The following is a 25,026-nucleotide window of genomic DNA, read 5'->3' as shown; positions in this document are numbered from 1 at the left end:
TGTAAGCTTAATTTACCTTTATTCAATGTGAGAGAATGACAGAGTGCATGTATAGAGAGAGAGAAAAATAAACTAATAAAATTAAACATACAAACAATACGTTTCAAGAAGAATCTGGTAGAAAATGAGGAATACAAGTAACAAGACAACATGCATCACACTGACAGTGTGTGAGCCTTTTTTGGTAATGGCAGCAATAACAAGGTAGGACATTGAAATGTTTACAGTAGCCATTTCAATTTTCAAGTGCAATTTCTGCTCATAGCAACAGCAAAATCTGTGAAGCTAATGCATGCAAAGGGATTTTTTTTGTCTCAACTCCTTCAATGAGTTTCTAGTGCAACATTCCTGAAATGGGAAATTATTAGAGTTTAAAAAATAACAGGATAACAATATCCAAGCAATATTTAACAAAAGCATCTCTTTACAGTTGCATAAACCCACTGTGACCTCATTCCCTGAATAAATCTTGTCTCTACATACCGGCCACGGAGGATGTTGCCAAAGACGTTGTGCACAGGACTAAGGAAGGCTAGGTAGATTTTTTTATAATGTATATAAATTTGGTTTATGAGCTACAAGTCTTGATGGATATTAGAACTCTGTATGTCTGGGTTCAGGGTCAGACTTTCATCATCCTCGTCCTCTGACTGCTGTGAAACCAGCTGTTGGTAGCGAGCCTGCCGCTGGTAATCTGGATCAATGTTGATCCATTTATTTGCGACCCACTTAGTGCCATGGGTGACCACACAGCCTCCATGCAGAGCATATTCATCCTGCTCTCCCACCCAACCTATTGAGCAAAAAACAAATAATTTAATGTTGATTAGCAATGTCCTTCATATCAGGTCTGTTTTTTAAAGGGCTCACACTAATGTTATGGATTGATATCCATAACACGCTGCTTCTACTGGTCAAGATGAATAACTTTAGCAGTTTTGTTCTCCCAACTAACATATGAGTTTATTTATTAGTTTAAATTAGCCAGATATAAACCTTAAATACATGTTCTTATACTGTATATTTGCTGTATTCTAACGTTATCTAGCTGTCTTTCTAGATAACCTTTAATCTTTACAACACCAATAATAACACCAATATGGGCTTGAATATCAACCTTTTGACTGCTTTTTATACGTTGACTTTTACTCTGTGCCTGAATTGTCCCACTAAACCATGACAATGACATGTTAAATGCAAAGATAAAATTAATTGAAATGAAATAAAAAAACATAATAAGCTGCTTTTTCAGATTTAGTTTTTTTAGCCACTCTAGCAGGGTAGCTCTAGGCCATGTTAGCATCGTCTTTAAGAGCATGTTAGCACGCTGACGTTAGCATTTATCTAAAAGCACCACTTCACTTAGGTATAGCTTCAGAGAGCTACTAGCATGGCTGTAGCCTCTTATTCTTGTTTAATTTTCCTTAATATAGAGCACTTCATGAATGAGTCCTAAAACCCGGAAATGACTTAGCATTTTTGCACTTCTGGTTTTCCCTTCTCGAGGTCAATGGTTATTTTGAATATTTATTTTTTTAGATGCCTGTGGTTAACAAAAGCTTAAGACATTTTCATGTTTTGTTCTACAGCATAAAATACGTAAGTAAATACCACATTCGGGAATTTTGAAGCTTGTATGTGTCTTAGAAAAGGCGGTCGCTAACAAGTGGCTAAATGAGAAAAAAACATCATCACAGAGAACATGCAAAATCAGTTGGAAGCCATTGATGGTGGTATTGTCATGTGACCCTGGTGTCGTTCGTTTATAGCCTATTGTTAGCTTTTTCACGTGCAATTGCATTCACGCTTCAAAAATCCCAAAAGTGGTTTTCATTTGTGAAGATTATCTTTCTGAACAAAACGTGTAAGTATCATAAATGTTTGTTTGCCACAGAGATTATTTTCTATAGAAAAAACCCATTGGCTTTTTGTCAAGGTAACCAGGGTGATGTTAACTTCCAGGTCAGCCTACAAAAATACTTCATCCCTGCAACACTCTATTGTGATAGGATTTGCAAGTATATGTAAATGGACATTACCATTGCTTTTTAATATTGGCATACAAAGTGTATACCAGAACAATATTACTTTTAAAATAAAAATCCAAATGAAAGTGAGATGAGTAGTGGCTGATTTGCATCTTTATTGCAACATTATGTTGGCAGTGTGCTGTAATTTTTATTTTTTTTAAATCCTACCTCTTCCATCAGAAAGGTAGTTGTACCAGAAAACAGCGGTCCCTTTGGTAGGCTTCACCCTCAGGTTACTCTTGTCACAATTCCTTCTGGTGTCCAAAAGGTCGACGTCATTCTGTATGAGAGACTAAAACACACTCAAACTCAGTAACACAGTTTGCTTAACATCAGGCCATGCACTCACTGACAAACATGCGAGTTAACAAAATATATGAAAGACATGCATAGCATGTACACAATACAATACTAGCAGGGCTCACCCTACACATTTTCAGACCATACACAATTACGCACCACTTCATCATAGGTCCTGTTGTCTGCCACAGGGAATGCGGTCTCCCCACCTCCCTCAACAGAGTTCAGGTAGAAGAGAACTGTGATGTACCTAGATATGCAACACAGATTTATACTGACATGTGTATGGTGCAAACAAACACACATAACTACATACATACACAAAAACTTTGCGAACACATTTTCCAGCTAAACAATGTTGAAGCACACAAACACATCACATGCCAGCTGTCACAATGGAGCTCACCGCACAGATGAATTCAGATCTGAACATTCACAGATATTTTATCGAGAAATGTTTCAGTCAACACTGTGCACCTCAGTGATCTCACCTGCAAGACGTCTCAAAAGGAGTGGATGTGTTGGCTGCGAGGCGCGTGTGTGTGCAGGCTGTTTCAGGATACACAGGGCCGCTGTCGTGGTGGGCGTGGTAGTGTCCTCCCTCCTCATAGCGAACCACCTGGAGCGGCTCACTGAGGTCCACTAATGCGGGCGGGAGCCGAGTGAGGCGAGTCACCCTTTGTTAGAGAAAGGTAAGAAAAAATCTGGAAGTTGCAAAGTCTGGAAAAAACATAAAATTAAAATGATGCTTTCCATTTGTGGAAAAAGCTTATAGTTATAGCTGTGGAGGTAGGTCTGGCAATGCGAGACTATCACATTTATTATAGCACTGCAGCAATAGGAGAACATGGTTTGACTTACTTGGTCTTAATGTCTTGGAGGGCCTGGTGTGCTCCTTTGCCCTGATACAGCCAGGTGTGTCTGCTGTTTCTCACCAGCTGACTCCTCTTCACCCCTCGCTGCAGCAGGAAGCGCTGGAAGGCATCATTGCTCAGAAGCCTGAACTCTTCCAGACTCAGCAAACCTGCCCAAAATATGAGAATGTACATAAAGTATTATTCTAATGCGTAAGTCTATTTCTTGCCTTACTGGCCGAGTTTTCACCATTAGTACAATAGTAGAAAATTTTGTTTCTACTACTGTTATATATATATATATATATATATATATATATATATATATATATATATATATATATATATATATATATATAAAATATATGTGTGTGTGTGTGTGTGTTGTGTGTGTGTGTGTGTGTGTGTGTTTACTGTATATACACTACCGGTGAAAAGTTTGGGGTCACTTAGAAATTTCCATTTCACTCCATTATAGACAGAATACCAGCTGATCTGAGCGGGTGGCTGATCTTTAATACAATATCTACATTGCCCATTATCAACAACCATTTAGCCAATGTTCCAAAAGCACATTCTGTTTACTAATCTGATATCATTTTAAAAGGCTAACTGAGAAAACATTGGAGAACCCTTTTGCAATTATGTAAGCACATAATGTGATCTGAAAACTGCTGCCCTGATTAAAAAAACAATGCAACTGGTCTCAGCTGGTATTCTGTCTATAATGGAGTGGAATGGAAATTTCTAAGTGACCCCAAACTTTTGACCGGTATATATATATGATATATATATATATATATATATATATATATATATATATGATATATATATATATATATACACTTTAGATTTCTGTTTAAATGAGGTTAGCATGTTGTGAGTAAAAGTGAGCCAACAAAAGACAAAAAAACAACCTAATTACTTGCACTGAGACAAAAAATGTGTTGGCCCACCTATCTACAGCTAGGGGAGACCGTGATAAGCCCTATTTCAACAAACGGTGGCGTATTCTTTTAAACACATTGTACTGTGTTTTACCACAAAAAAACTGTTACCATACTGAAACAAAAAAGATTGATTTCTCCCACCCAACATTATTGCCAAAACCCACCACTGTTGTTTATAGGTAGCATTTTCAGTGTAATGTATAAAAACATTCAATTATTTCACAAATTAGACTTGCAATTTTAGAAATACAATTTTACATACAAATATGTACATGAACTACTAACGTTTAACACAAATAATGTTTTAAAAATAATATCTATGCAAATAGATACATGTATGTAGAAAATGCAGCGTTGATTTCTTACCATTACCATCCTTGTCAGCTTTGAGCCCAGCATAGATTTCTCGCAGATTCTCCGGTGTAAGCCAGATGCCGTCCCTCACTCGAGAATGAGTAAGTATCTGTTGAAGGCACAATAGTAAAGGACAGGATTAGTTAACCAACTCTGAACCAAAAAAAAATGCTCACAATCCAAAAACTGACATACACCTCATGGAGCTGTAACTGTCCATCCTGGTTGATATCAAGAAGGTTGAAGATCTCCTCTGGGCTGAGGTTGAGTTCCTTGGCCAGCTCCTCCTGGCCATCTTGCACCATTAGCTGGCTTTCTATTAGGCCTTTTAGCTGTGCAAGCTGCATCACAACACGGCACTCATCCTCTGACAAAAACCCAGGGATCTCTGCAGAAAAACACAGAGACAGACACAGTTATACACTGAGTTTGGTCAACAGGATTGCAGCATTTTCTCAGTATGCTTCACTTTTTCTGATTTGTAGTGTAGTTTTATGTAGAAGTCAAGTCAATTCTATTTACATAGCCCAATATCACAAATTTGCCTCAAGGGGCTTTACAATCTGTACAGAATACGACATCCTCTGTCCTTAGACGCTCACTTTGGATAAGGAAAAATAATTAAGCTAAAGTGATTAGTCAATCAACAGTAACTGAATCAGCAATTATTTAGATTTTTAATTAATTCATTTATTCATAAAGCAGGAATGCAAAAGTTTCCCAGCTTCGCCACTTGCAGGATTTGCTACTCTTTTGGTATGAAAGTACAGTATATTGAAAACCTTTGAGTTACCACCACCACTTTGAATTTGTGACATTTTTCACTATTGTGTAAGGTTTAATAGAGAAAATAATCAGCAATTAATTGGCAGCCTAGAGCAGAACCATTAATATCAACATTAAACTAGTCATATAAACTTATATTTAATTTATGCTTGTTAGTGATCCAAACACTAATGAAGAGAATAGACAAAAAACAAATAGCCTAAACTTTACCTCCTTCCTTTTTAAAAAATTAATGGCTACATACTGCATGCTTTTGAATTGTTAGTTGTGTTAGGTACAGATTTATTTCTGCTCTTTAGCCACTCAGCTATGAGCCCTTAATTGGAATAGTTGCCTCAGGACTTATTGTCCCACTTCATATACTGTAGGCTTGATTGACCTGAGCATTATGTGTAAACTAGGTTACAGTATGACTTTGGGGGGTGGTGGTAGTAATGATGTAAATAAGGATGAGTGTGTGTTGAATGCATGTTTGCTTTAATCAGAAGAAGAAGCCTCTTTGGCCACCAACCAGTGGCGGTCTTAACATAGAGTCATTGGTAGGCGGCTGCTTGGGGCCCCCTACCAGCGGTCGTAATAGGGGGGCCCCCAACCAACCTCAAAATAAATAAATAAAATAAAAAAAGCCCCTTATCATCATGAATGCTTCAAAAATCATGGTACATTGTATTAATATTCTTAAGACAAACGTTGAAACTTTGAAGTAGTAGTTAAAATGTCCAGTTCATGGTTATCTGTCCCTACACATACACCCCCTACTTTCACAATGAAATGGACTAGTCCGTAGTCCGTAATAGAGAGCCGAAGTCCCTTCTACTTCTGGTCCATATGGGACCTTAATTCGGAAAAAATATGAACGAGAGTCAATGGAGAGATAATAATTATTTTTTGATCCCGTTTGAATTGAGCCATGGATTACAAATATGATATTCGTCAATTTAAAACATTATTTTTCAACCGAAGAAAGTCTCTGTTTATTGTTAAACTGTTGAAGTATAAGACTGTGAAAATACATAATTAGAAAGACTACACACTTCAATTTCTCATGGATGACGTCTCGCTGAAGCTACGATGTCTGTGTGTATCGTACCGGGGATGTAACGTTACTCTAATGAGCAGAGGATCTCGCTGTTGTTCTTTTGCTTATCTGCTGAAAACACTTGACTGGATAAAACACATCAGTTGAGATAACGTTACATGTGTTGTGGAACAGAGCTAAGCTAGCTAGCTAGCGAGCAAGTTGAGCATCAAGCTAGGTGACGTAAATTGTGTGAGACAAGAGATGTAGTTCACTGAGCGGTTTCACACAAAACTAAGTGGTACTACAACAAACCTACGGCTAACTGAGACTTTCTTCGGTTGAAAAATGATCTTTTAAATTGACGAACACATTTATAATCCATGGCTCAATTCAAACGGGATCAAAAATTGATTTGCCTCTCCCCGTTCACTACTGTTCATATTTTTTCCGAGTTAAGGTCCCATGAGGTCCACCGGAAGGGGCGTGACTTCGGCTCTCTTTAGAGCTCAACAGTCCCGCCCCTCCTCCAAGAGACCTTGGGTTCCGAAGTAAATTTCCCATTCATTTCTCCCACTGACGTATGGAAAAATCCGTACATAAAGAGTTTTAGACCATGGCTTAGGCTAACCAGCTATGACGTGACTCATAAGCATACAACATGATTTTGAGCGAAAAAACGAACAGAAAATCCAAAAAAAGTCAAAGGTACAAGACTGTGTACATATTTTCATTATCGCGCGAAGGAACTACTCATCCCATAAACCAACACGCACCACTGATTAAAGGAAGCTACGTTAGTTTAGCTAACAGCTAATTCGGCTAACCATTAGCTGAGAAAGCATGTAAAAACTTTAAAAGACCCTCAAAATAAAACCTGAAAATAACCGTTAAAATATAACAGCTGTTATGTCAGCTGTAGCCTGCTTTACCCAGTGTTTAGTTTGAGTTAACATTATTTTAGACTGAATCAAGCTGTCAGCTAGCGGTTAGCCGAATTAGCTGTTAGCTAAGCTTCCCGGTGGAGGCTAATGGCAGAAGCGTGAAACAGATCGTGATTCGTGCAGTGTTGTAAATCCTCGTAAAGCAGGATTATCAATTTGAGCATGCGCATGACAGATCGTGCAGGCAGCTTCTGGCAGCTCCCCCTCATCACCAGCATGAGTTCCACCAATCAGAGGCATCACTGTGGGATTGTGGGATTGTTCAGGATTGTGGGTAATGGAGTAGGCTAGGCTACTTATTAAGACATCACGAATAAAAGACATTTATCTCAAAACAAGGTTGGTGCCCCATGAACTTTTGGCATCTATAAGAGCACAATAGCTCAGTCATGTCGTAGCTGGTTTTAAGTCTACCATCAACGGTTACGATTTTATGGTTTGTACTCTAATTGTCAATGGAGAAATTGCATTGTATTTTTACTTCCAGAACCCGCTGTGGGCGGGACTGTTGAACTCTAGGCCTACATTTTTTTGTCGTTCTCTTTCTAAAGATCGGATGGGGGGCATATACCTTCACCTTGGGCCCCCAATTTGCTAAATCCGCCACTGCCACCAACGGCTCATGTTTGTTTTGACACATGGGTGTTTTGGCTCTTACCAAACAGCAGAGGTTTCATACTCAGAGTCCGCATTTCATGCACTTTGCCTGGCACCAGTGACACCTTCTGGACGTGTCCCACCTGAGAGATTATCAGAGAAGTGAGGTGATGTGGTGGTGCTAAATGTGTATGACAGGAGAAACACAGAGGGAATAAATAAAAGAGTGAGAGTGATGCATCATCACACTAGGCTACTCACCCTTATCCCCTCGACTCTTGTTAGGGAAACATCACGCAGGAACTCAGGCTTTGATGGCGGACGTCGCGACTCGGGGCGCTGCTGGTTACTGCTCGGAGCATCACGACTCCGGTTGGCATCTTCCTGCCCGCTGTTGTAGTGCACGTAAAATAGCAGTAATATAACATTAATGATGTATACGTGAAAAAACACCATCACTACCACGAAGTAGGAGCGGGAGCACACGCTGCTCTTGTGGCAAGGGAGGCGGTCGCACGGCGGCCGGAGCGGCAAGGTCGCGCTCCGAGTCCCGGCCGGAGTCGTGTCCTCCTCGGCATCTGATGTTTCCTGGTTGTCACTCATTCTTCTGCGACACAAGAAATAGTTGGTAGGCTACTCCCTCTCCTTCAACAGCAAAGTCCATCTGATTAATTAAACGGTAGGATGAACGTTTGCTGGTTGCATAGAAGTAGCTAGATGTGCTGGCTGACAGATTTGTCCAGTTTAATTAAAGAAGCAAGCCAGTTTCTCCGCTGCAGAAATGACGTCGTTGCGCACTGAAAAAGGACGGGGGGTTCATGATGAAACTGTGCTCGTTTAATTATGAAAAGTCAACTACCATTGGCGCTGTGTCGTTATCTTTTCGCCCACAGACAGCAGCGCTGCAGGCTCGGACAGTCTTGTTTACACTGCAGCAGTCCCAGTCAGCAGCGGCAGCAAAGCGCACTGCGCATCCCAAACCACATCGGAGCTCATCTCAGAGACCTGCTCTATAAACGTGATCCAGCATCCACTGACTACAATAATCACACTCTAAAATAAAAGAAACATGATAATTTATATTTGAACAAAACAAAACATCGCGGTCAGTATCCTACTATTTACACTTATACACGCCATCGCCCAAGCGCTTCCGTTCACAACAAGTCTGCCTACTTACCGCGCAATGCTGACCTCTGGTGACCTAAACAAATAACACACTCTTCCCTCTATACCATACAGTCTACAGTAGGCTACATGCGTCTCTCTCTCTCTGTCTCTGCCTATCTCTCTCCCTCTCTCTCTCTCTCTCTCTCTCTCTGTCTCTGTCTCTGTCTCCCTCCCTCCCTCTCCCTCTCCCTGTGAGGTGAGGGAGCTGAGGGACAGGGCTAGCTGACTGAGGGGACTTTTCTCCATGTTTCTCTCTTGGTATTGTAGTGCTTTGTAGTGGAAACAACATTTACTACAATTGCATTATACATTATTACAATTACATTTCTCTCTCTCTCTTTCTCTCTCTATCAAATGGGCTTCATTGCTATGGAAAACATACAACATAAAAGTGTTAACAACATACTAACTTTAGATTTTCTTTAAAGAAATGTATTTAAAGGTATCTGTTCTACAGTATGTCTGTGTACAGAGATCAGCCCAGTGCAAATGGTCAGAGCAGGAATACACAGATGATTGACATTCTTCTCTCTCTCTCGCGGCAGTGAGCTCTTGACTAATACCCTAATGCTTTTGACTATGATGATTACTATTATGATTATTTTCTTTAATTACTAGGCTACCTTTTAACACTACTTATTGTTACTCGTTTTATGTTGGAAATCCTGTCACCCATTGTCTTCTTTCAGAGTGTAGAAAGGTTGAATGAATTAAAGGATGGCTGTTAAAGTAGTGACTTAAGTTTACCCACTTTTTGCCCCTGGTCCGATTTTGCTTCGTGGCCGGTGTGATCCCATCTCAAGATGGCATCTAGTTGATTCTTATATATGATTTAATAACTTTGTATCATCGTGTATCGTTCTGGTCTAAATTACACAATGGATCCTAGAGTAAGCCCCTGAAGGCTTAAAGACATTCAGTATCCAAGGATGTTAAATATTCAATCTTTAAATCAGTAATTAAAAAATGAAAAGACTGACAACAAAGATGCAACAAACTACCTTTTATTGAGTTTAGGTTATCACAGCATGCTTAACTTGCTAGAGTGAACAAGTAACTCATATTGTATGGCTTCTTGCTACTGTATAACCTTGATTTCTTCCTCACTCTTCTACTTTCCTGATCTGAAATGACAGAACAATAGCATGTAAAACATTTGGCCAGATAATCCAAACAAATTGCATTTCTACAAACTTGATTCATCTCAGACAGCTCTTTTTTACCGTGATAATTTCCCGACTCTTTGTCCTCAGCTTGTTGACCTGAGACTCGGCGATGTCAGCTCTCTCCTGAGCCTCCTCCATCTCGTGCTGCACCTTCCTGTACCTGGACAGGTGAGTGTTGGCCTGCTCCTCCTGTATGATAAGCCACAATGATTCAAAACCTGTGGACTGAGTGACATTTTCAGAATGTGTGTCATGATGAATACTTAGGTGTACGCACAGCTTCCTCAGACTGCCTCTTGTAGGATTTCACTTTCAGCTGTAGCTTGTCCACCAGATCCTGAAGTCTGACAATATTCTTCTTGTCCTCCTCAAACTGTTATATACCAGGAATCATAAAACATTGTAATACAAGCTAACTACTAGCTTAAGCCTACTGTTTTCATCACCAAACTGTATATTATTATTACCAGTAGTTTAAGTTTTAGTTTTGTAAAAAGCAATTTACCTGATAGGTGAGCTCTTTTACTTTTCTCTCATATTTCCGTACTCCCTTGATGGCCTCAGCACCTCGCCTCTGCTCAGCATCAACTTCAGCCTCCAGTTCTCGAACCTTGAATAAAGAATGCAGAGATTTTACAATGCATTATGTTGCATTGCCTTCAAGTAAATACGAATAGGTTGGTCCTTATGGCACATACCCGAGCCTCCAGTTTCTGAAGCTGCTTCTTTCCGCCCTTCATGGCCAGATTCTCAGCTTCATCCAGGCGGTGCTGCAGGTCCTTCACTGTCACCTCCAGGTTCTTCTTCATCCTCTCCAAATGAGCGCTGGTGTCCTGCTCCTTCTTCAGCTCTTCTGCCATCATGGCTGCCTGAAATGTTGTTGAATTGTATATTATCTAATGCAAGCCTATTGCAGTGTAATGTTTCAAAGGCTATAACACTAGATGTTCAGTTACATAGAAAATGTGTAAGGATGACTCACATCGGTGATGGCCTTCTTGGCCTTTTCTTCAGCATTTCTCGCTTCCTGGACAGCATCTTCCACTTCACCCTGGATCTGGGCAAGGTCAGCCTCCAACTTCTTCTTGGTGTTGATGAGGCTGGTATTCTAAACAAATAATTGGATTACAGTTTGGATTGGATTACATGCTGTCATTTTTTGTTGTCAGGTGTTTATTTACCTGAGAGTGCAGCAGTCCCACACGCTCACTGGCATCTACCAGCTCCTGTTCAGCCACTTTGCGGCTTCTGTCCGTCTGCTCCAGTGCCGATCTCAGCTCCTCGATCTCAGCCAGCATCAGGTTGTTCCTGCGCTCCACCATGGCCACCTGCTCCTTCATGTCTTCCTGGCTTCTAATGGCTTCATCAAGATGCAAAAGCGCATCCTAAATTTAAAAACAAAACAAAAAACATTTGCAATGAAGTCTGAATTAAGTGAACTTTACCTTCATTTCTGTTTAATAAGCCACCATACCTTAAGCTGTGCCTGCACGTTTCTCAGCTGTTTCTGGGCTTCGGCTGACTGGCGGTTGGCGTGGCTCAGCTGAATCTCCATCTCATTCAGGTCTCCCTCCATCTTCTTCTTGATTCTCATGGCATCATTCCTGCTCCTGACCTCAGCATCCAAAGCGCTCTGCATGGACTCAATCACTCTCTGGCTGTTCCTCTTGATCTGGTCGATCTCCTCGTCCTTCTCTGCAAGTTTTCTGTCAATTTCACTCTTGACTTGGGTGAGTTCAAGTTGAATGCGGAGAATCTTGGATTCCTCATGCTCCAGGGTAGCCTTGACAAAAAATAAATATCTTGTGTAGCCCCAGCATCACTTAAAATTGTGTTTAATGAGAGATATTTGTCAAACAGTACCTCTGCCTCTTCAAGTGATGTCTGTAGTTCACACTTCTCAGTCTCTACAGTCTTCTTCCCTTTCTCCAGTTCATGAATGGTTTTTCCACTCTCCCCAATTTGCTCAGTTAGATCCGTGATCTCCTCTGTAAGACACAAGGTTTAAGCGGTTATTTAAGTAGGTGTGAACTGAATTATTTGCTTTGTGTCTTTGGTAGCCAATTAGATTTAATATACTCTATACTTTTATTAAATTACAAAAAGCTGCAATATTGTATTACATTTGATGTTAGTTTAATTAGTCACTGTTAGTTAGTCACTGACAATTCATTTTACTAGTAGCCTATTTAAGTACTCTGCTTTCTTTTTTTAAAGTTTGCATACGTTGCAGATTTTTGTTCTCTCTCTTTAATGTCTCCAGGTGGTCCAAAGATTCTTCGTACGAATTTTTCATCTTGAACATCTCAGTGCTGAGAGAACGAGCTTCTTTTAGAGCTCCCTCCAGCTCTGCCTGGCTTTCCTCATACTTCTGTTTCCATTCTGCAAGAACCTGAACACATAAAATGACCCATGTAATTAATTCACAATTTTACTGTCTTCATTTAAGCACACAAGGCACACAGAAAACCTAACCTTGTCAAAGTTCCTTTGCTTCTTATCGAGGTTAGCAGCCAGAGCATTAGCTCTCTCCACATCGATCATCATGTCTTCCACTTCACCCTGCAGTCTCTGTTTTGTCTTTTCCAGAGAGGCACATTTTGCATTCACAGACTCGATGGATTCCTCTGCATCCTGAAGACGTTGGGCAAGCTTTTTCCTGTTGAAACATGTTAGGGTGAGTTATTAGAATTGATGCATGTGATAAAAGACTCAAGCTCTTATGTACAGTAGGTGCATCCCTCCCAAACAACCAACTAAAAGTGCATTCAGTGCTACAGTGGAATAGCTTAAATTTGTCATTGATAGTTTTTATACAAAGTTTAAATTGTAATGTCTTACTTAGCCTCCTCCAGCTCCTCAGTGCGCTGAATGGCATCAGTCTCGTATTTGGCTCTCCACTGAGCTACCTCGCTGTTGGCCTTAGACATTGCGCGCTGCAGCTCAGATTTGGCCTCCAGCTCCTCCTCATACTGCTCTCTGAGCAGGTCGCAGTCATGACGAGCTGACTGAACAGCATGAGCCAGGGCGTTCTTGGCCTTACAAGGACATAGAGACATTTTTTATTAACTGAAATGTGTCTAACTTCAACCTTTGAACTTAGTCTATTTAATTATTTAGTCTATTTATTTAATTTTTGTGTGAGCACATACTTTAACTTCCTCTTCAATGTGTCTCTTGAGCTCCTCAATCTGCTGGGTGTAAGCCTGCTTGCTCCTCGTCAGCTGAGAGACCAGGGCTTCTTTCTCCTCCAGCTGGCGACTGAATTCACCTGAGGAGAGACAGAGATTTAGAACTAATCTAAATGCAAAGGTGTGTATTGTATTGAAAACATAAGGTTAGTATTAATAAATAAAATAATATGTATATATATATATATTTTTTTTTTCTCTCTCTCTCTCACCATTCTCTGTTAGCAGTCTTGCCCTTTGTGCCCCAATGTCATTCAGCTGTCGCACGTGTTCTTCATTTTTGGATTTCATCTCACTCAGTTGATCCTCAAGAGTACGACACATTTTTTCCAGATTGCCCTGAAATTAACAAAAGTTGTGCTGATTTAAAGTGATGCAATGTAGTCTAATTCAATGAGAGCCCAATAAAGGCAGAGATGTAGCAGAGTAAGTTTTGTTGACCCAGTTATTGACTCAATATTTTTACTTTACCTTGGATTTGGCGACAGACTCCATATTGCTGCTGAGGTCATCGATCTCCATCTTGTATTCGCTTTTCTCTTTCTCCAGCTTCTGTTTGACTCTCTGGAGGTTGTCAATCTGTTCTCCCAGCTCTGCCACACTGTCAGCCTGCTTCTTGCGCAGAGCTGCAGCGGTGGCCTCATGCTGCAGGGTGGACTCTTCCAGGTCACGGCGCAGCTTCTGAAACTCGGCCTCACGCTTCTTGTTCATCTCGATCTGAACAGACGTTGCTCCGCCAGCTTCTTCGAGCCTCTCGCTGATCTCCTCAAGTTCCCTGGAGAGATCAGACCTCTGCTTCTCCACCTTGGCCCGAGCAGCTCGATCAGCCTCAATCTCTTCCTCCAACTCCTCAATACGCGCCTAATATTTACATGTTGAAAAAAAAAACATAAACAAAGCCACAATCTAATATATTATATTTGTGGAATGCAGTCACTTATGGATATTGTACCAACCTGAAGTTCTTTGATTTTCTTCTGAAGCTGCACACTAAGTGATTGCTCATCCTCAATCTTGCTAAGAAGTTGGCTTGTTTCAAAGTCCTTCCTGTGCGGGGACAAAAAATCATAAATATTTCATCCAGTGTTCATTTTTTTTGTCTTGAAGTAAACAAAACGAGTTGCGATTTGTAATTGTACTTAGCTTAATTTCTTGACTGTCTATTGTTAGTCTTAAAATCATTGATAAAATCACAATTACATTAGTTTTCTAACATCATTTTGAGCATAAGGAAATCCGTTTTTATTGATTGTGATGTAGTAACTTAAAATTTTGCAGAACCACATTTGAACAGGACTACCTGTTTTCACTGTAGGTGTATAACCTTTTCAATAAGTATGGTATTTGACTACAGGAGTCTCAAAGTCCCTCCTTTGTTAGCAAAAATAATGAAACATGTTATATGCACACTGTTATTTTGGGAATTGTGGAGGATATAAATTAAGTTCTCATTATTACATACTTCTTTATTTTTTCGTCAGACTGCTGCTTGTCATTCTCCAGATCCATGATGGTTTCATGGGCCAGTTTCAGATCTCCTTCAAGCTTTCTTTTTGATCGCTCAAGATCCATACGGAGCTTCTTTTCTTGCTCCAAAGAACCTTCAAGCTGTTTGAACCGAGATGAGGAGTTACTTTTAGTTTTTTACTTTCAAGGGGACTGAAATCAGTTTATTATAATATACATAGGTTGCAATGGTATAAGATTTTTACAGTACAAAATAACTGCCTCAGAATATACTGTATCACGGTATCACGGTATATGGAATACACTATTATTATTATTAGTAGTAGTAGTAGTATTACTATTATTATTATTATTATTATTATTATTACTATTATCCATTTCAATGACCCCCCCAAGCTTTCTTTCATTGAACAAATGCTTTATTTTATATTCGAAACTTGAAACCATTCTTTTTTTAATATAAGTATGTTTAAACAATCTGAAAAGAAATTCAGTGCAGTAGAGTAAGCAAATGTACACGGTACAATAACCATACATTTTCATACAACAGTATGCCGTGAAACCTTTATATCGCTGCAACCCTATTATATACATACATCGTCCACTTGCTGCTCCAGCTTGACTTTAGCCTTCGACAGAGTGTTGACTTTGTCTTCCTCTGCCTGCAGATCATCAAGGGTCTGCTGATGGGCCTCTTGGAGGGCTTTCTTCTCTTTGGTCAACTTAGCAATGGTCTCATCTTGAGATGCCATTTCCTCCACCAGGTTTTTAACCTGTATTCACAATATTGTAAAAATAAGTTTAGTGTTCTGCAAAGAATAGACTTCAATGCCTAAGGGAAGATACCAACCTTGTTCTCAGTGGCATGTTTCTCCTTTTCCACTTTGGCCAGGGTGAGCTCCAAGTCATCGATGTCTTTCTTCAACTCAGAGCACTCGTCCTCCAGCTTCCTCTTCTTTGCAGTCAGCTCAGCATTCATTTCCTCCTCATCCTCCAGTCTCTCAGACGTCTCTTTGAGTTTGGCCTCAAGCTGGATTTTTGATTTAATGAGCCCCTCACACCTTTCCTCCGCATCACTGAGGTTTTCATTCTCCTAGATTCACAATGACATACAATTAAAATGATATTGAATTATGGTAAAAAAATAAATAATGTAGCAAATTGTCTTGTTCTATTTAACGTACAGCCTGCACTTGCAACAACAGGTCATTCTTCTCCTGCAGCAGAGAAACCATCTTCTCCTCCAGTTCTTTCTTCTTAGCCAGAGCCTTTGTCAGATCTTCTTTCATCTTTCCAAAGTCCTCTTTCATTTGGGCCATCTCTTTTTCAGTCTCTGCACTCTTCAGCAGAGGCTTAATCTTGAAGTACAGCTTCATCCATGGCCAGGTTTTGACATTCATGAATGAGCGGATATTGTACTGAATAGAATAAATTGCCTCCCTTGGGAAAACAGGTATTGAAGTAAATAAACAGATTCATTTAAATTCTTAAAGCTGCATTAACAGGAAGTATGGAGTGTTTTTTAAGTAAATATTTGGCTTGAATACTACACATATGCAGTTGCCTTTTGTTGTATAAAGCTAACTATCTAATGTACCTGCGCTCCATCATCTTGACGAACTCTCTCCTCATGAGGAAACCTCTGCAGAGAGCCTGAGTCATTGTGACCAGCTTAGCAAGTTTATCATCTCTCATCTCCTCCAGAACTCCCAGCAGACCGGCTTTGAAGAACACCTAAAACAAAGTGTTACTCAAAATGATGGTTATGCTTACTTGCAGTATCAGTGTTGGCAGTTTAAAAAAAATAAAAAAACACACACACACACACACACACACACCCATATCAGACAAACATATTACCTTTGTGTGTCCAAATTTGTACTGAGTTTTGTCAATATCAATAGAGCCCAAGAGTTTCTCTGAGGCCTTTTTGTTGTCGATGAATTGTCCCTCAGGAATGACACTGGCATTCAAAACTTTGTATCTGATTGGAGGGAAATTAATAATTCAATGAATAATTCATTGTATTGATCATATACACTATATGTAATCATAATATTGTCAAAAATGTGGTTATACTCAATCAGATCATGCACATAACAGAATCAACAAATGTGGACTAAGAGGTCCAGAAATAGCTAGTGTACCTCTGCTTGAAGTCACCGTAGAGGATTCTGCTGGGGAAACCTTTCCTGCAGATCCTGATACCTTCCAGTACACCGTTACACCTCAGCTGGTGGATGACCAGGAAGTTCTCCATGAGACCTTAAAGACATGGTAAGTTCAGTCTTGTTTTGCATAATTACAGTAGTGTTTAAATGCATAAATGGATACTGATATTAGGCTTACCAGGAGTCTTTGACTCATTTGGAATCAAACAACGTACAAAATGAGGATGGGTGCACCTTAAGTTGGTCATCAACTTGCCTAAATTCTCCTGAAATATGGAAACATTCAAATCTTTACCTAACAAAAATTGACTAGGCTTATTTCCGTGGATGCTCAGGATTTGAGAATTTAGTTGTCTACATCTTCTTATGTATTTATGTAATAATTTCATCATTTGTGATACTTACCCTGAACAGAGCAGATACTGTCTGAAAAGACCCACCCTTTTTCTTGGCACCTTTTTTTCCAGCACCCTCAGCTGTACCATGGAGATTACATTTGAATTATTAACTTGGACAAATATAGAACATTTTATTTAAACTGCATTCATATACAGTATGTAAGCTACAAATTGACCAGTGTATTTTAAGATGTAATGAAAACACCTGAAAATGCTTCCAACTTGTGTTCTTTAAAATATTATCCTCACCTTCTGTTGGGGCATGTGATGCATAGAGGTGAGCCAACAGTTTGGCTGCAGACTTCTGGTAGAGCTGAACCACTGAGTCGTTCAGGGGGTCTTTGTTCTTATCCAGCCAGCCAGTGATGTTATAATCAACAGTGCCGGCATAGTGATTCAGGGAGAAATGGGCCTCAGCTTTACCTTTAGCAGGTTTGGGTTTCTGGAAGGGAGCACTTTTACCAAGATGCTGGTCATACAGTTTGTTCTTGAAGGTGATGTCTGATGCCTTGGGGAACATGCACTCCTCCTCAAGGATGGAGAAGATGCCCATTGGCTGTCATGATGAAATGATTATTTAAAACAAAAGTTATTAACGTCATCAGATAGTTTTCTGTTTTATGTGAAAATACAGCATGTCGCTCACCTTCTCAATCAGCTCAATGCAGGCAGCCAGGTCCATACCAAAATCAATGAACTCCCATTCAATTCCCTCTTTCTTGTACTCTTCTTGCTCCAGGACAAACATGTGGTGGTTGAAAAACTGTTGCAGTTTTTCATTGGTGAAGTTGATGCACAGCTGCTCCAAGCTGTTGTACTGAAGAAATTACAATACAAACGGTCAGCAAAGGCCTGAATTAACTTTACGTAACTAAAAATGTAATTAGTTGTACTCTCAGCTTTAAATGAAGCTGCATAAGATGCCGTATCAGCCAAGCAATCTTACATCAAAAATTTCAAATCCAGCAATATCCAGGACACCGATGAAGAACTGTCTTGCCTGCTTGGTATCCAGCATCTCATTAATTCTGACGACCATCCACAAGAACATTTTCTCATAGACAGACTTGCAGAGAGCTGAGACGGAATTGTTGACCTGATTTTACAAATGAATAATACAATATTAATAAGGATGTTGTAAAAATGAACAAAATTGATTCAACATTTCAGGGGTCAAATAGGTTAAAAAGCATTAAAAGCTATGGTCCAAAGAACGTAATGAGAGTTGTGGTTGCATTGTGAGCCTTAACCTTCAGAATGTTAATATAGCAGCAAACAAATATTTGCTATGTAAAGATATAGTGGACTAATGGAGTCCTGAGCAGAGAATGAAGTCACACTGCCTTTATGTGTGTTGTAATCCAAGCTCCTCTGTTTCATGTCAGTGCTGTTATTTTCAGTATTTCGAGAACAATTCAGAAACAAATATTATCTATGTTAAAGTGTCTTTTAATTGGGAAAAGGAAGAAGTATTTTGTATGTGTTAATTTCTTTTGTGTGTGTGTGTGTGTGTGTGTGCACGCGCGTGCGCTCTTGTTGACATCCCATACCTGAGGGACAGTTTGACCTTTGGTCACATACTCATTTCCAACCTTCACTCTGGGGTAGCATAGTGCTTTTAGTAAATCAGCTGAGTTCAGACCCATGAGGTAGGCGATTTTATCTGCCTCTAAAAAAAAGAACACAAATAGTCATAACTTAAAACATTTACTTCTAAATCACAAGTTCTATTTTAAGTGGCAAAAACTTGACTACTACATTAAAGCTCATGGTGTTTGGGTTTCATACCCTCATTGCCGTCGGGCTCAGCCTGCTCTTCACGCTGCTTCTGCTTGAACTTCATGTTTCCGTGATGCATCACAGCTCCAGTCAGCTTGTAGATGCTCGCCTTCTCTTCTGCAGTAAAGCCCAGGATGTCAATAGCAGTCTGTGAAATAAAGAGTCAGTTTAAAACACAAACTTAGATTATTCTTGGAATAATTAATCTAAATAGGGGAGGATGTTAAACACAACTCCTTCATATTAACGCAATCCAGTACAACACTACCATACATTACTGTTTCAAAACTTACAATAGAGTTGAGTCCAAATGATAAAGATAGGATTTATTGCAGAGATACAATAAACTGGTAACTTAAGATACGTAATAGAAATAGTAATCATAAAAGTGAACATAAGACTGATTTGTAATGGCTGCAAATGTAATAATCAAAGTGAAGTTGTCCTTACATCAGTGGCGACGAATTCTTCAACGTCATCGATACTTTTGACTGTGATTTCACCCTGACTAATCATGTGATAGTCATATGGATTTTTGGTGATCAGGAGGGCCTCTGAAGAAAGGGAAAACAAACATGTAAATATAACAGAATATATATGCTATACATGTGATAAGCTATTGTTGTTTACTTCCAATCCAAATGTATTTATTTATAGAGCACATTTAAAAACAACCACAGTTGACCAAAGTGCTGTACAATAAAAAAAGAAAAACATAGAAAGAACACAATAAACACAAAACAACAAAGGACAACAGTTTAACAGCAAAATGACAGTAATATCAAAAGGCAACTATTGTAAAATGTTAAATAAAAAATATGTTTTAGACGGGATTAAAAACAGACAATGTTGGAGCCAGCCTGATATGTAGAGGCAATTGATTCCAGAATTTAGGGGTTTAAGAATAACTGATAATATTATTCACTAAACTCTCACCTATCAGCTCAGGTTTGTGGCCTGTCATGAGCTGATAGAAGATGTGGTAGCTCCTCTCAGCAGACAGCTGGAACGTCACTCGAGACTTCTCCAGCAGATCTATATAGAGTTATGTTGTGGAAAAATAGAGGGAAAACTCTAGTGAAGCACAGCTGAAGGAGTTGGTCATGCAATAAAACAGATAATTCTGGATGAGTTCCACGAAAACTCTTACATGTTTCAATATCAGCTGAAGCCAGCTTTCCAGTTGTCCCAAAGTGAATTCGGATAAACTTTCCCTTTACAAGAACAGATTAACATTTCAATTAATGTCACAGTAAATAATTGTTGTAACAAAATAACACACAATTTCAAGTCAAAGAGAAATCACAAAAATAACTTACAAAACGTGAAGAATTGTCATTCCTCACAGTCTTAGCATTACCGTAAGCTTCCAACAGTGGGTTTGCTGCAATAATTTGATCTTCCAGTGACCCCTAGAAATAACATGTCAATATGACAATACTCAAAATACTTTTCATTTTATATTTAAAATTAATATTGTTCAACGTTTCTTACCTGTATCTTGCCAGCAGTCTGCTCAGATTTCTTTCCTCCAGCCACTGCGATTGTCGCAAAGTACTGGATGACACGTTTGGTGTTGACGGTCTTTCCTGCACCGGATTCTCCACTGGGTGTGTTTATGAATATATTTTGAAATTATTTTACTGCTGTTGCCAATACTTACAGTATAGTGTAGATGATATAGAAAATTGTCACTTACGTAATCAGGATTGACTGGTTTTCTCTATCTGCAAGGCATCAAAATGGTGTAAAACAGTTAGTAGTTGACTTCTCCTGAAGTGCAGCTGCTATATTTCTGGACACACTGCTGCTTATAAACTGATTGTTACCTTGGAGCATGAACTGATAGGCGTTATCAGAGATGGAGAAGATGTGGGGTGGAGCCTCAATCCTTTTTTTGCCTCTGTATCCTGAGACAACCACTGAGTCGTACACTGGGAGCCACTTGTAGGGGTTCACAGTGACGCAGAACAGTCCTGAGTAGGTCTGTAACAGTGTGTGATATGAAAGAACAATCAATTTTTCAACAAATACATGTATATGCAATTAAAGTTCTCTCTCTTCTCCACAAAACTCACGTAGATCATCCATGCTGCATAACGCTCTTTGAGGTTATACAGCACAGAAGGCTCACTGAGGTGGGTCATCATGGCCATGTCCTCAATCTTATCGTACTTTGGAGGGTTCATGGGATGGATGTCGTCTTCTTTCACAGTGAGAGTCTGTTACAGAAGAGCCACAAAAATATGTTTTATTTACTGTCAAGCAGTTATGTGTTGTCTGATGTATTGTTGTTGTTATTCATCTGTCTGCAAACACATTTTTGACTGTATATTATGTTTTAAATCTTTAGTGCGTAATTTTTTTTATATTAATGAACGTCCGTTACATTCAAGCCATTGCCAAATGAGTTGATACAAAGCTAATTAAGACTTTCAGCTCCTCTGTCTGTTTTTCTCATTATGGCTATGTTTAGAAAATGGGGTCATCCAAGGACTTTTGCGTGCAGAAAATCGAGCGAAGATGCTCCGTGTCCTCCTTGGTTACAAGCAACTGCGTGAAGGAGGGGTGGGGGTGGTACGTGATCACAGAGGGCTTGTATCCTGTGGAGGCGCCGACAGTTTTGTTGTCATTACTTACAAATCCTCATGGGGGAGACAGAAAGTACGCACTATGCCTTTAAACTTAATTTAATTTTTGATTTTCATTTAAACGTTTTAAATGATCATATAATTAACATGTATTACAGCTGTCCAGATTTTACATAAAAAAATGTTAAGCCCTGTAAAACATTTAATTCTACTGTGTTCAATCTCACCTTTTTACAGAGGGTCTCCACGGTGGTATTACAGAGGGAAGTTAGGATTTATAACACCACAAATATTTTTACCTTTTACTTTAGGGTTCACACACAGGAGTACACTGTCGCACTTTATTCCACTGCCAACATGCTCACCTTTCCACAGAGGGTCTCCACGGTGGCTTTGCCGCCCTCTCTTTTAATAAGTTTTCCCTTCAGGTACATCTCTGTGGGCTCGGCCACAAAGTATGCAGTTTTAGCATCAAAGGGACTGGTTTGAGCTTCAAGCCTCTCTCGTTCTGGCTTCCGGAGATAAATGGCCGCCGGGCCAAAACACTGCATTTCAGGATCAATACTCATGATGACCCTTTACTGCACAATAAGAAACAAGACAAAAGTCATTCATTTTAAATGCCAAGAAAGATAATGGATGAGTGCCATGTGGTGACTTCAACAATGTCTATTATAACTGTCGTCAAATGAATGCTCTACCATCAACATTGGTTAAATACACATAGGTACCGGTATACCAGAACTTAGCAAAGTACTAACACGATTGTGATCTTCGTAGGGGACGAGCTTTATTTTACAAGTATAGTACATATGCAATAGTAATTGTTGAAACCATATCTCATCTTGAGTTATTCTCCAGGACAAATAAGAATTTACCTTTGATGACACCAGGAGAGCAGGAGGTTTGTTCTGGCAGATTTCAGTGCAGACTTCTGAAAAAAAGAGCAAAGATGTAAGGTCCAGAAAGGCTACTTAGAGAGTTAACTCTATCATAATGTATTTAAAAACATAGTGATTATAATTAAATGCAAATATATTGAGAATACTTCCGTGTTACAAACTGTTTGTAGTCCTATAAATGTTTATCTTCCATATTTTAAACACAATATTGACTTGATGCAAACGATGCATGGCGGTATTATAAGTATACTAATTTGTTTTGGAGTAGTTTAATGACTCTAAACATGTCTGAGCCACTAAGAAACTCACCTTTGCTGGGTGCCTGTTCTTGGTGGAGGTTTGCTGTGCCTTTTATACCAGTGTGATGGGAGCCTATCACACGTGCATTGCTGTATTTGGTCATGTTGCCTGACATAATGCTTGTGCAGTAGTTCTTAGCGCTAGCTGTCACATTACACAGTTTATGGGATGTCTTCCACGCTGGATCATTGTCAATATTGGGAATTGAGGTTTTCTCCATATTCCTGTAATTATTGGTAAACAACAAGGCTGTTGTGTTGCCTTTAGTAATACATTTTGTCATATTGTGAAGAAAGGAGCAATATTTTGAGATGTATTTACACACATATTTCTTTTTTGTACTTAAGTAAGTTTAATACATGCTAGTGTAGCATGTAGATTTGAAGTTGGTTGTGTTTGTGGATACTATTGTGTATGCAAATAAGGTACAGATATGAAGTTGCTTCAGTTTTTGCACAAGGTCCGTTCAGTGAAGACAGCCCAAAGGTGTGACTAATACATCTTTTTAATTCCCCCTGGCACAACAGTAGCCCCGTGCCCCCATGCTTTGGGGAAGCTTTAAAAAGTCACTGATATACTGTTTCAGAGTCCTCACAAGTCAGAAATTATTAAAAAAGGAAATGAGTGCCAATGAGCTATCAAGAAAAGTAAAAGATTGCCTAGGGATTGTTTCTCACAACAGTGCCAACAGCTGGTCTCATTCTTGCTCTTAAGGGATAAACAAGGGAGACTGAGACAGTCCCTAAATGTAGAGCAGCTGAGAGATGGATTCCAGCTCTATTTCCTTTATGTTTTACAAATCACCTCAAGTTCAGAATGTTTAGGGTGTTCAATTTTAAGTTGTTTTGTTTATTAAAAGTCTGCAGTATGTGCTGAGAAAGAAGATGTTGTCATCGATGGCAAATGTACTCGTCTCCAAATGTATTTGCCAAGATCGTGGCACGCCAAAGTGTGGGTAGACAGCACTGTTTCCATTGCAAAGAGTATCTACTTACGGCTGTGATCAAGAAGAAGAAATTCTGAAGTGGTTACCCACAAGATATAATGAGCCTCTGTCTTTAATGAACATGTGTTACATGATACCTGCTCTGAAACCTTCTGTCTTATTAGGGCAAAACTCAAATATAGCACCAGGCTTGTGTTGATGCTTGAGCCAAATGCTCAAGAGGCTTATTGTGTTCTTATGGTCTTTGATCTCCGTCTGTCAGTTTCTTTGTCAAGCAGCAACAACTGGGCCCAAGATAACAAACCAAGGTGAGTATTAAGTAACATTCCAGTCTAAAAGCAGGCCACAAAGCGCATGGATATATATTTACAGTAACAGCAGCATCCATGTTTAACATTGTAAGTACAAACATTTTTAATACATTTTTGAATTGTATTTATGGTTCTGCATTGTGATGTTATTGTTTTAGAATGGTAAAGTAAAATGATTCAAACTTTCAGCACCCATGTGTTTGGTTTTTATAAACAAGGATGTGTGTGTCAAGCTCACTAACTGTGCAGCTGTAGCATCAAGGTCCTCGCCCATCTCAAAAATGTGTTTTTCTTTTTAAGAACTTCTGTCTTAAAACTGCTTTGGTGTCATTCATGCTTCAGGACAGGACGTACATTGTAGTATTGTCTTGAAATCTTTCATTGAAGTTCACATTAAGCTGTACTCAATTTAGCTCTCCAACAACCAGTGACTGCCATTTTGAAGAATGCCAAAACATGTTTCTGACAAGGTTTAGTGTTTGTTGGTTAAAATTAGGTCTCAGTGATTGATTTTGACCCTGCTTACTTGTCCATCTGGCAGTAGAGCCCCTGGGATGAGGGTGGGAGAATGAGAAGGTGAGAAGTGGAAGGTGACTGTGGACTCCAACACTCTATTAGTCATACTTGATATTTTGAAAGCTTCTGACTTCATGTACGTAGATGACATTTGACATCATCATGCCACTGAGCAAATTATGTATACAATTCTTCAATATACACTGTGATTGGCCACTCAATGTCACAATGAAACTTAATAGCTGAATCAAAACCTTTGCAGTGTTGCAGTAACAACTTTTCTTT

General features: G+C 39.3%; 2 protein-coding genes across 2 annotated transcripts; both read right to left on the bottom strand.

The window, feature by feature from the left end:
• Positions 1 to 2: 2 nt before the first annotated feature.
• Positions 3 to 9,095, bottom strand: p4htm (prolyl 4-hydroxylase, transmembrane (endoplasmic reticulum)). The gene is made up of 9 exons (XM_039798553.1): positions 8,095 to 9,095; positions 7,895 to 7,976; positions 4,686 to 4,876; positions 4,501 to 4,597; positions 3,192 to 3,354; positions 2,822 to 3,007; positions 2,490 to 2,580; positions 2,199 to 2,322; positions 3 to 793 (listed from the first exon to the last, which is right to left on the bottom strand). The coding sequence occupies exons 1-9, from the start codon at positions 8,434 to 8,436 to the stop codon at positions 576 to 578; spliced, it is 1,494 nt and encodes a 497-aa protein (XP_039654487.1). The 5' UTR covers positions 8,437 to 9,095; the 3' UTR covers positions 3 to 575.
• An 896-nt stretch (positions 9,096 to 9,991) lies between these two features.
• On the bottom strand, positions 9,992 to 22,996 carry LOC120557883 (myosin heavy chain, fast skeletal muscle-like). Its single transcript, XM_039798549.1, has 41 exons — positions 22,978 to 22,996; positions 22,645 to 22,700; positions 22,132 to 22,347; positions 21,254 to 21,397; positions 21,005 to 21,161; positions 20,875 to 20,902; positions 20,670 to 20,781; positions 20,495 to 20,587; positions 20,326 to 20,389; positions 20,112 to 20,210; positions 19,626 to 19,729; positions 19,185 to 19,323; positions 18,947 to 19,065; positions 18,343 to 18,492; positions 18,043 to 18,213; positions 17,646 to 17,952; positions 17,404 to 17,474; positions 17,177 to 17,264; positions 16,975 to 17,092; positions 16,688 to 16,811; positions 16,425 to 16,561; positions 16,012 to 16,267; positions 15,678 to 15,920; positions 15,424 to 15,600; positions 14,823 to 14,968; positions 14,317 to 14,407; positions 13,832 to 14,221; positions 13,573 to 13,699; positions 13,322 to 13,440; positions 13,011 to 13,207; positions 12,645 to 12,828; positions 12,396 to 12,561; positions 12,033 to 12,157; positions 11,644 to 11,952; positions 11,351 to 11,554; positions 11,152 to 11,277; positions 10,868 to 11,038; positions 10,675 to 10,779; positions 10,447 to 10,542; positions 10,227 to 10,358; positions 9,992 to 10,127 (listed from the first exon to the last, which is right to left on the bottom strand). Exons 3-41 carry the CDS (start codon positions 22,333 to 22,335, stop codon positions 10,107 to 10,109), a joined length of 5,814 nt encoding a protein of 1,937 aa, XP_039654483.1. The 5' UTR covers positions 22,336 to 22,347; positions 22,645 to 22,700; positions 22,978 to 22,996; the 3' UTR covers positions 9,992 to 10,106.
• Positions 22,997 to 25,026: the final 2,030 nt, after the last annotated feature.

Source organism: Perca fluviatilis, chromosome 4 (genome assembly GCF_010015445.1).
Source record: "Perca fluviatilis chromosome 4, GENO_Pfluv_1.0, whole genome shotgun sequence".
Classification (NCBI taxonomy): Eukaryota; Metazoa; Chordata; class Actinopteri; order Perciformes; family Percidae; genus Perca; species Perca fluviatilis.
Note: the sequence above shows the minus strand (reverse complement) of the source record. Positions and strands in the feature narration are given on the sequence as shown.

Coding starts and splice junctions, on each gene's coding strand:
- LOC120557883 (XM_039798549.1), bottom strand. CDS start 22,335: ATGAGTATTGATCCTGAAATGCAGTGTTTTGGCCCGGCGGCCATTTAT. Junction 11,278..11,350: donor TGGGACTGCTGCACTCTCAG/GTAAATAAACAC, acceptor TTATTTGTTTAG/AATACCAGCCTCATCAACAC. Junction 11,039..11,151: donor CCAAGAAGGCCATCACCGAT/GTGAGTCATCCT, acceptor ACAACATTTCAG/GCAGCCATGATGGCAGAAGA.
- p4htm (XM_039798553.1), bottom strand. CDS start 8,436: ATGAGTGACAACCAGGAAACATCAGATGCCGAGGAGGACACGACTCCG. Junction 3,008..3,191: donor CTCCAAGACATTAAGACCAA/GTAAGTCAAACC, acceptor TCTCTAACAAAG/GGTGACTCGCCTCACTCGGC. Junction 2,581..2,821: donor CCTTTTGAGACGTCTTGCAG/GTGAGATCACTG, acceptor TTGCATATCTAG/GTACATCACAGTTCTCTTCT.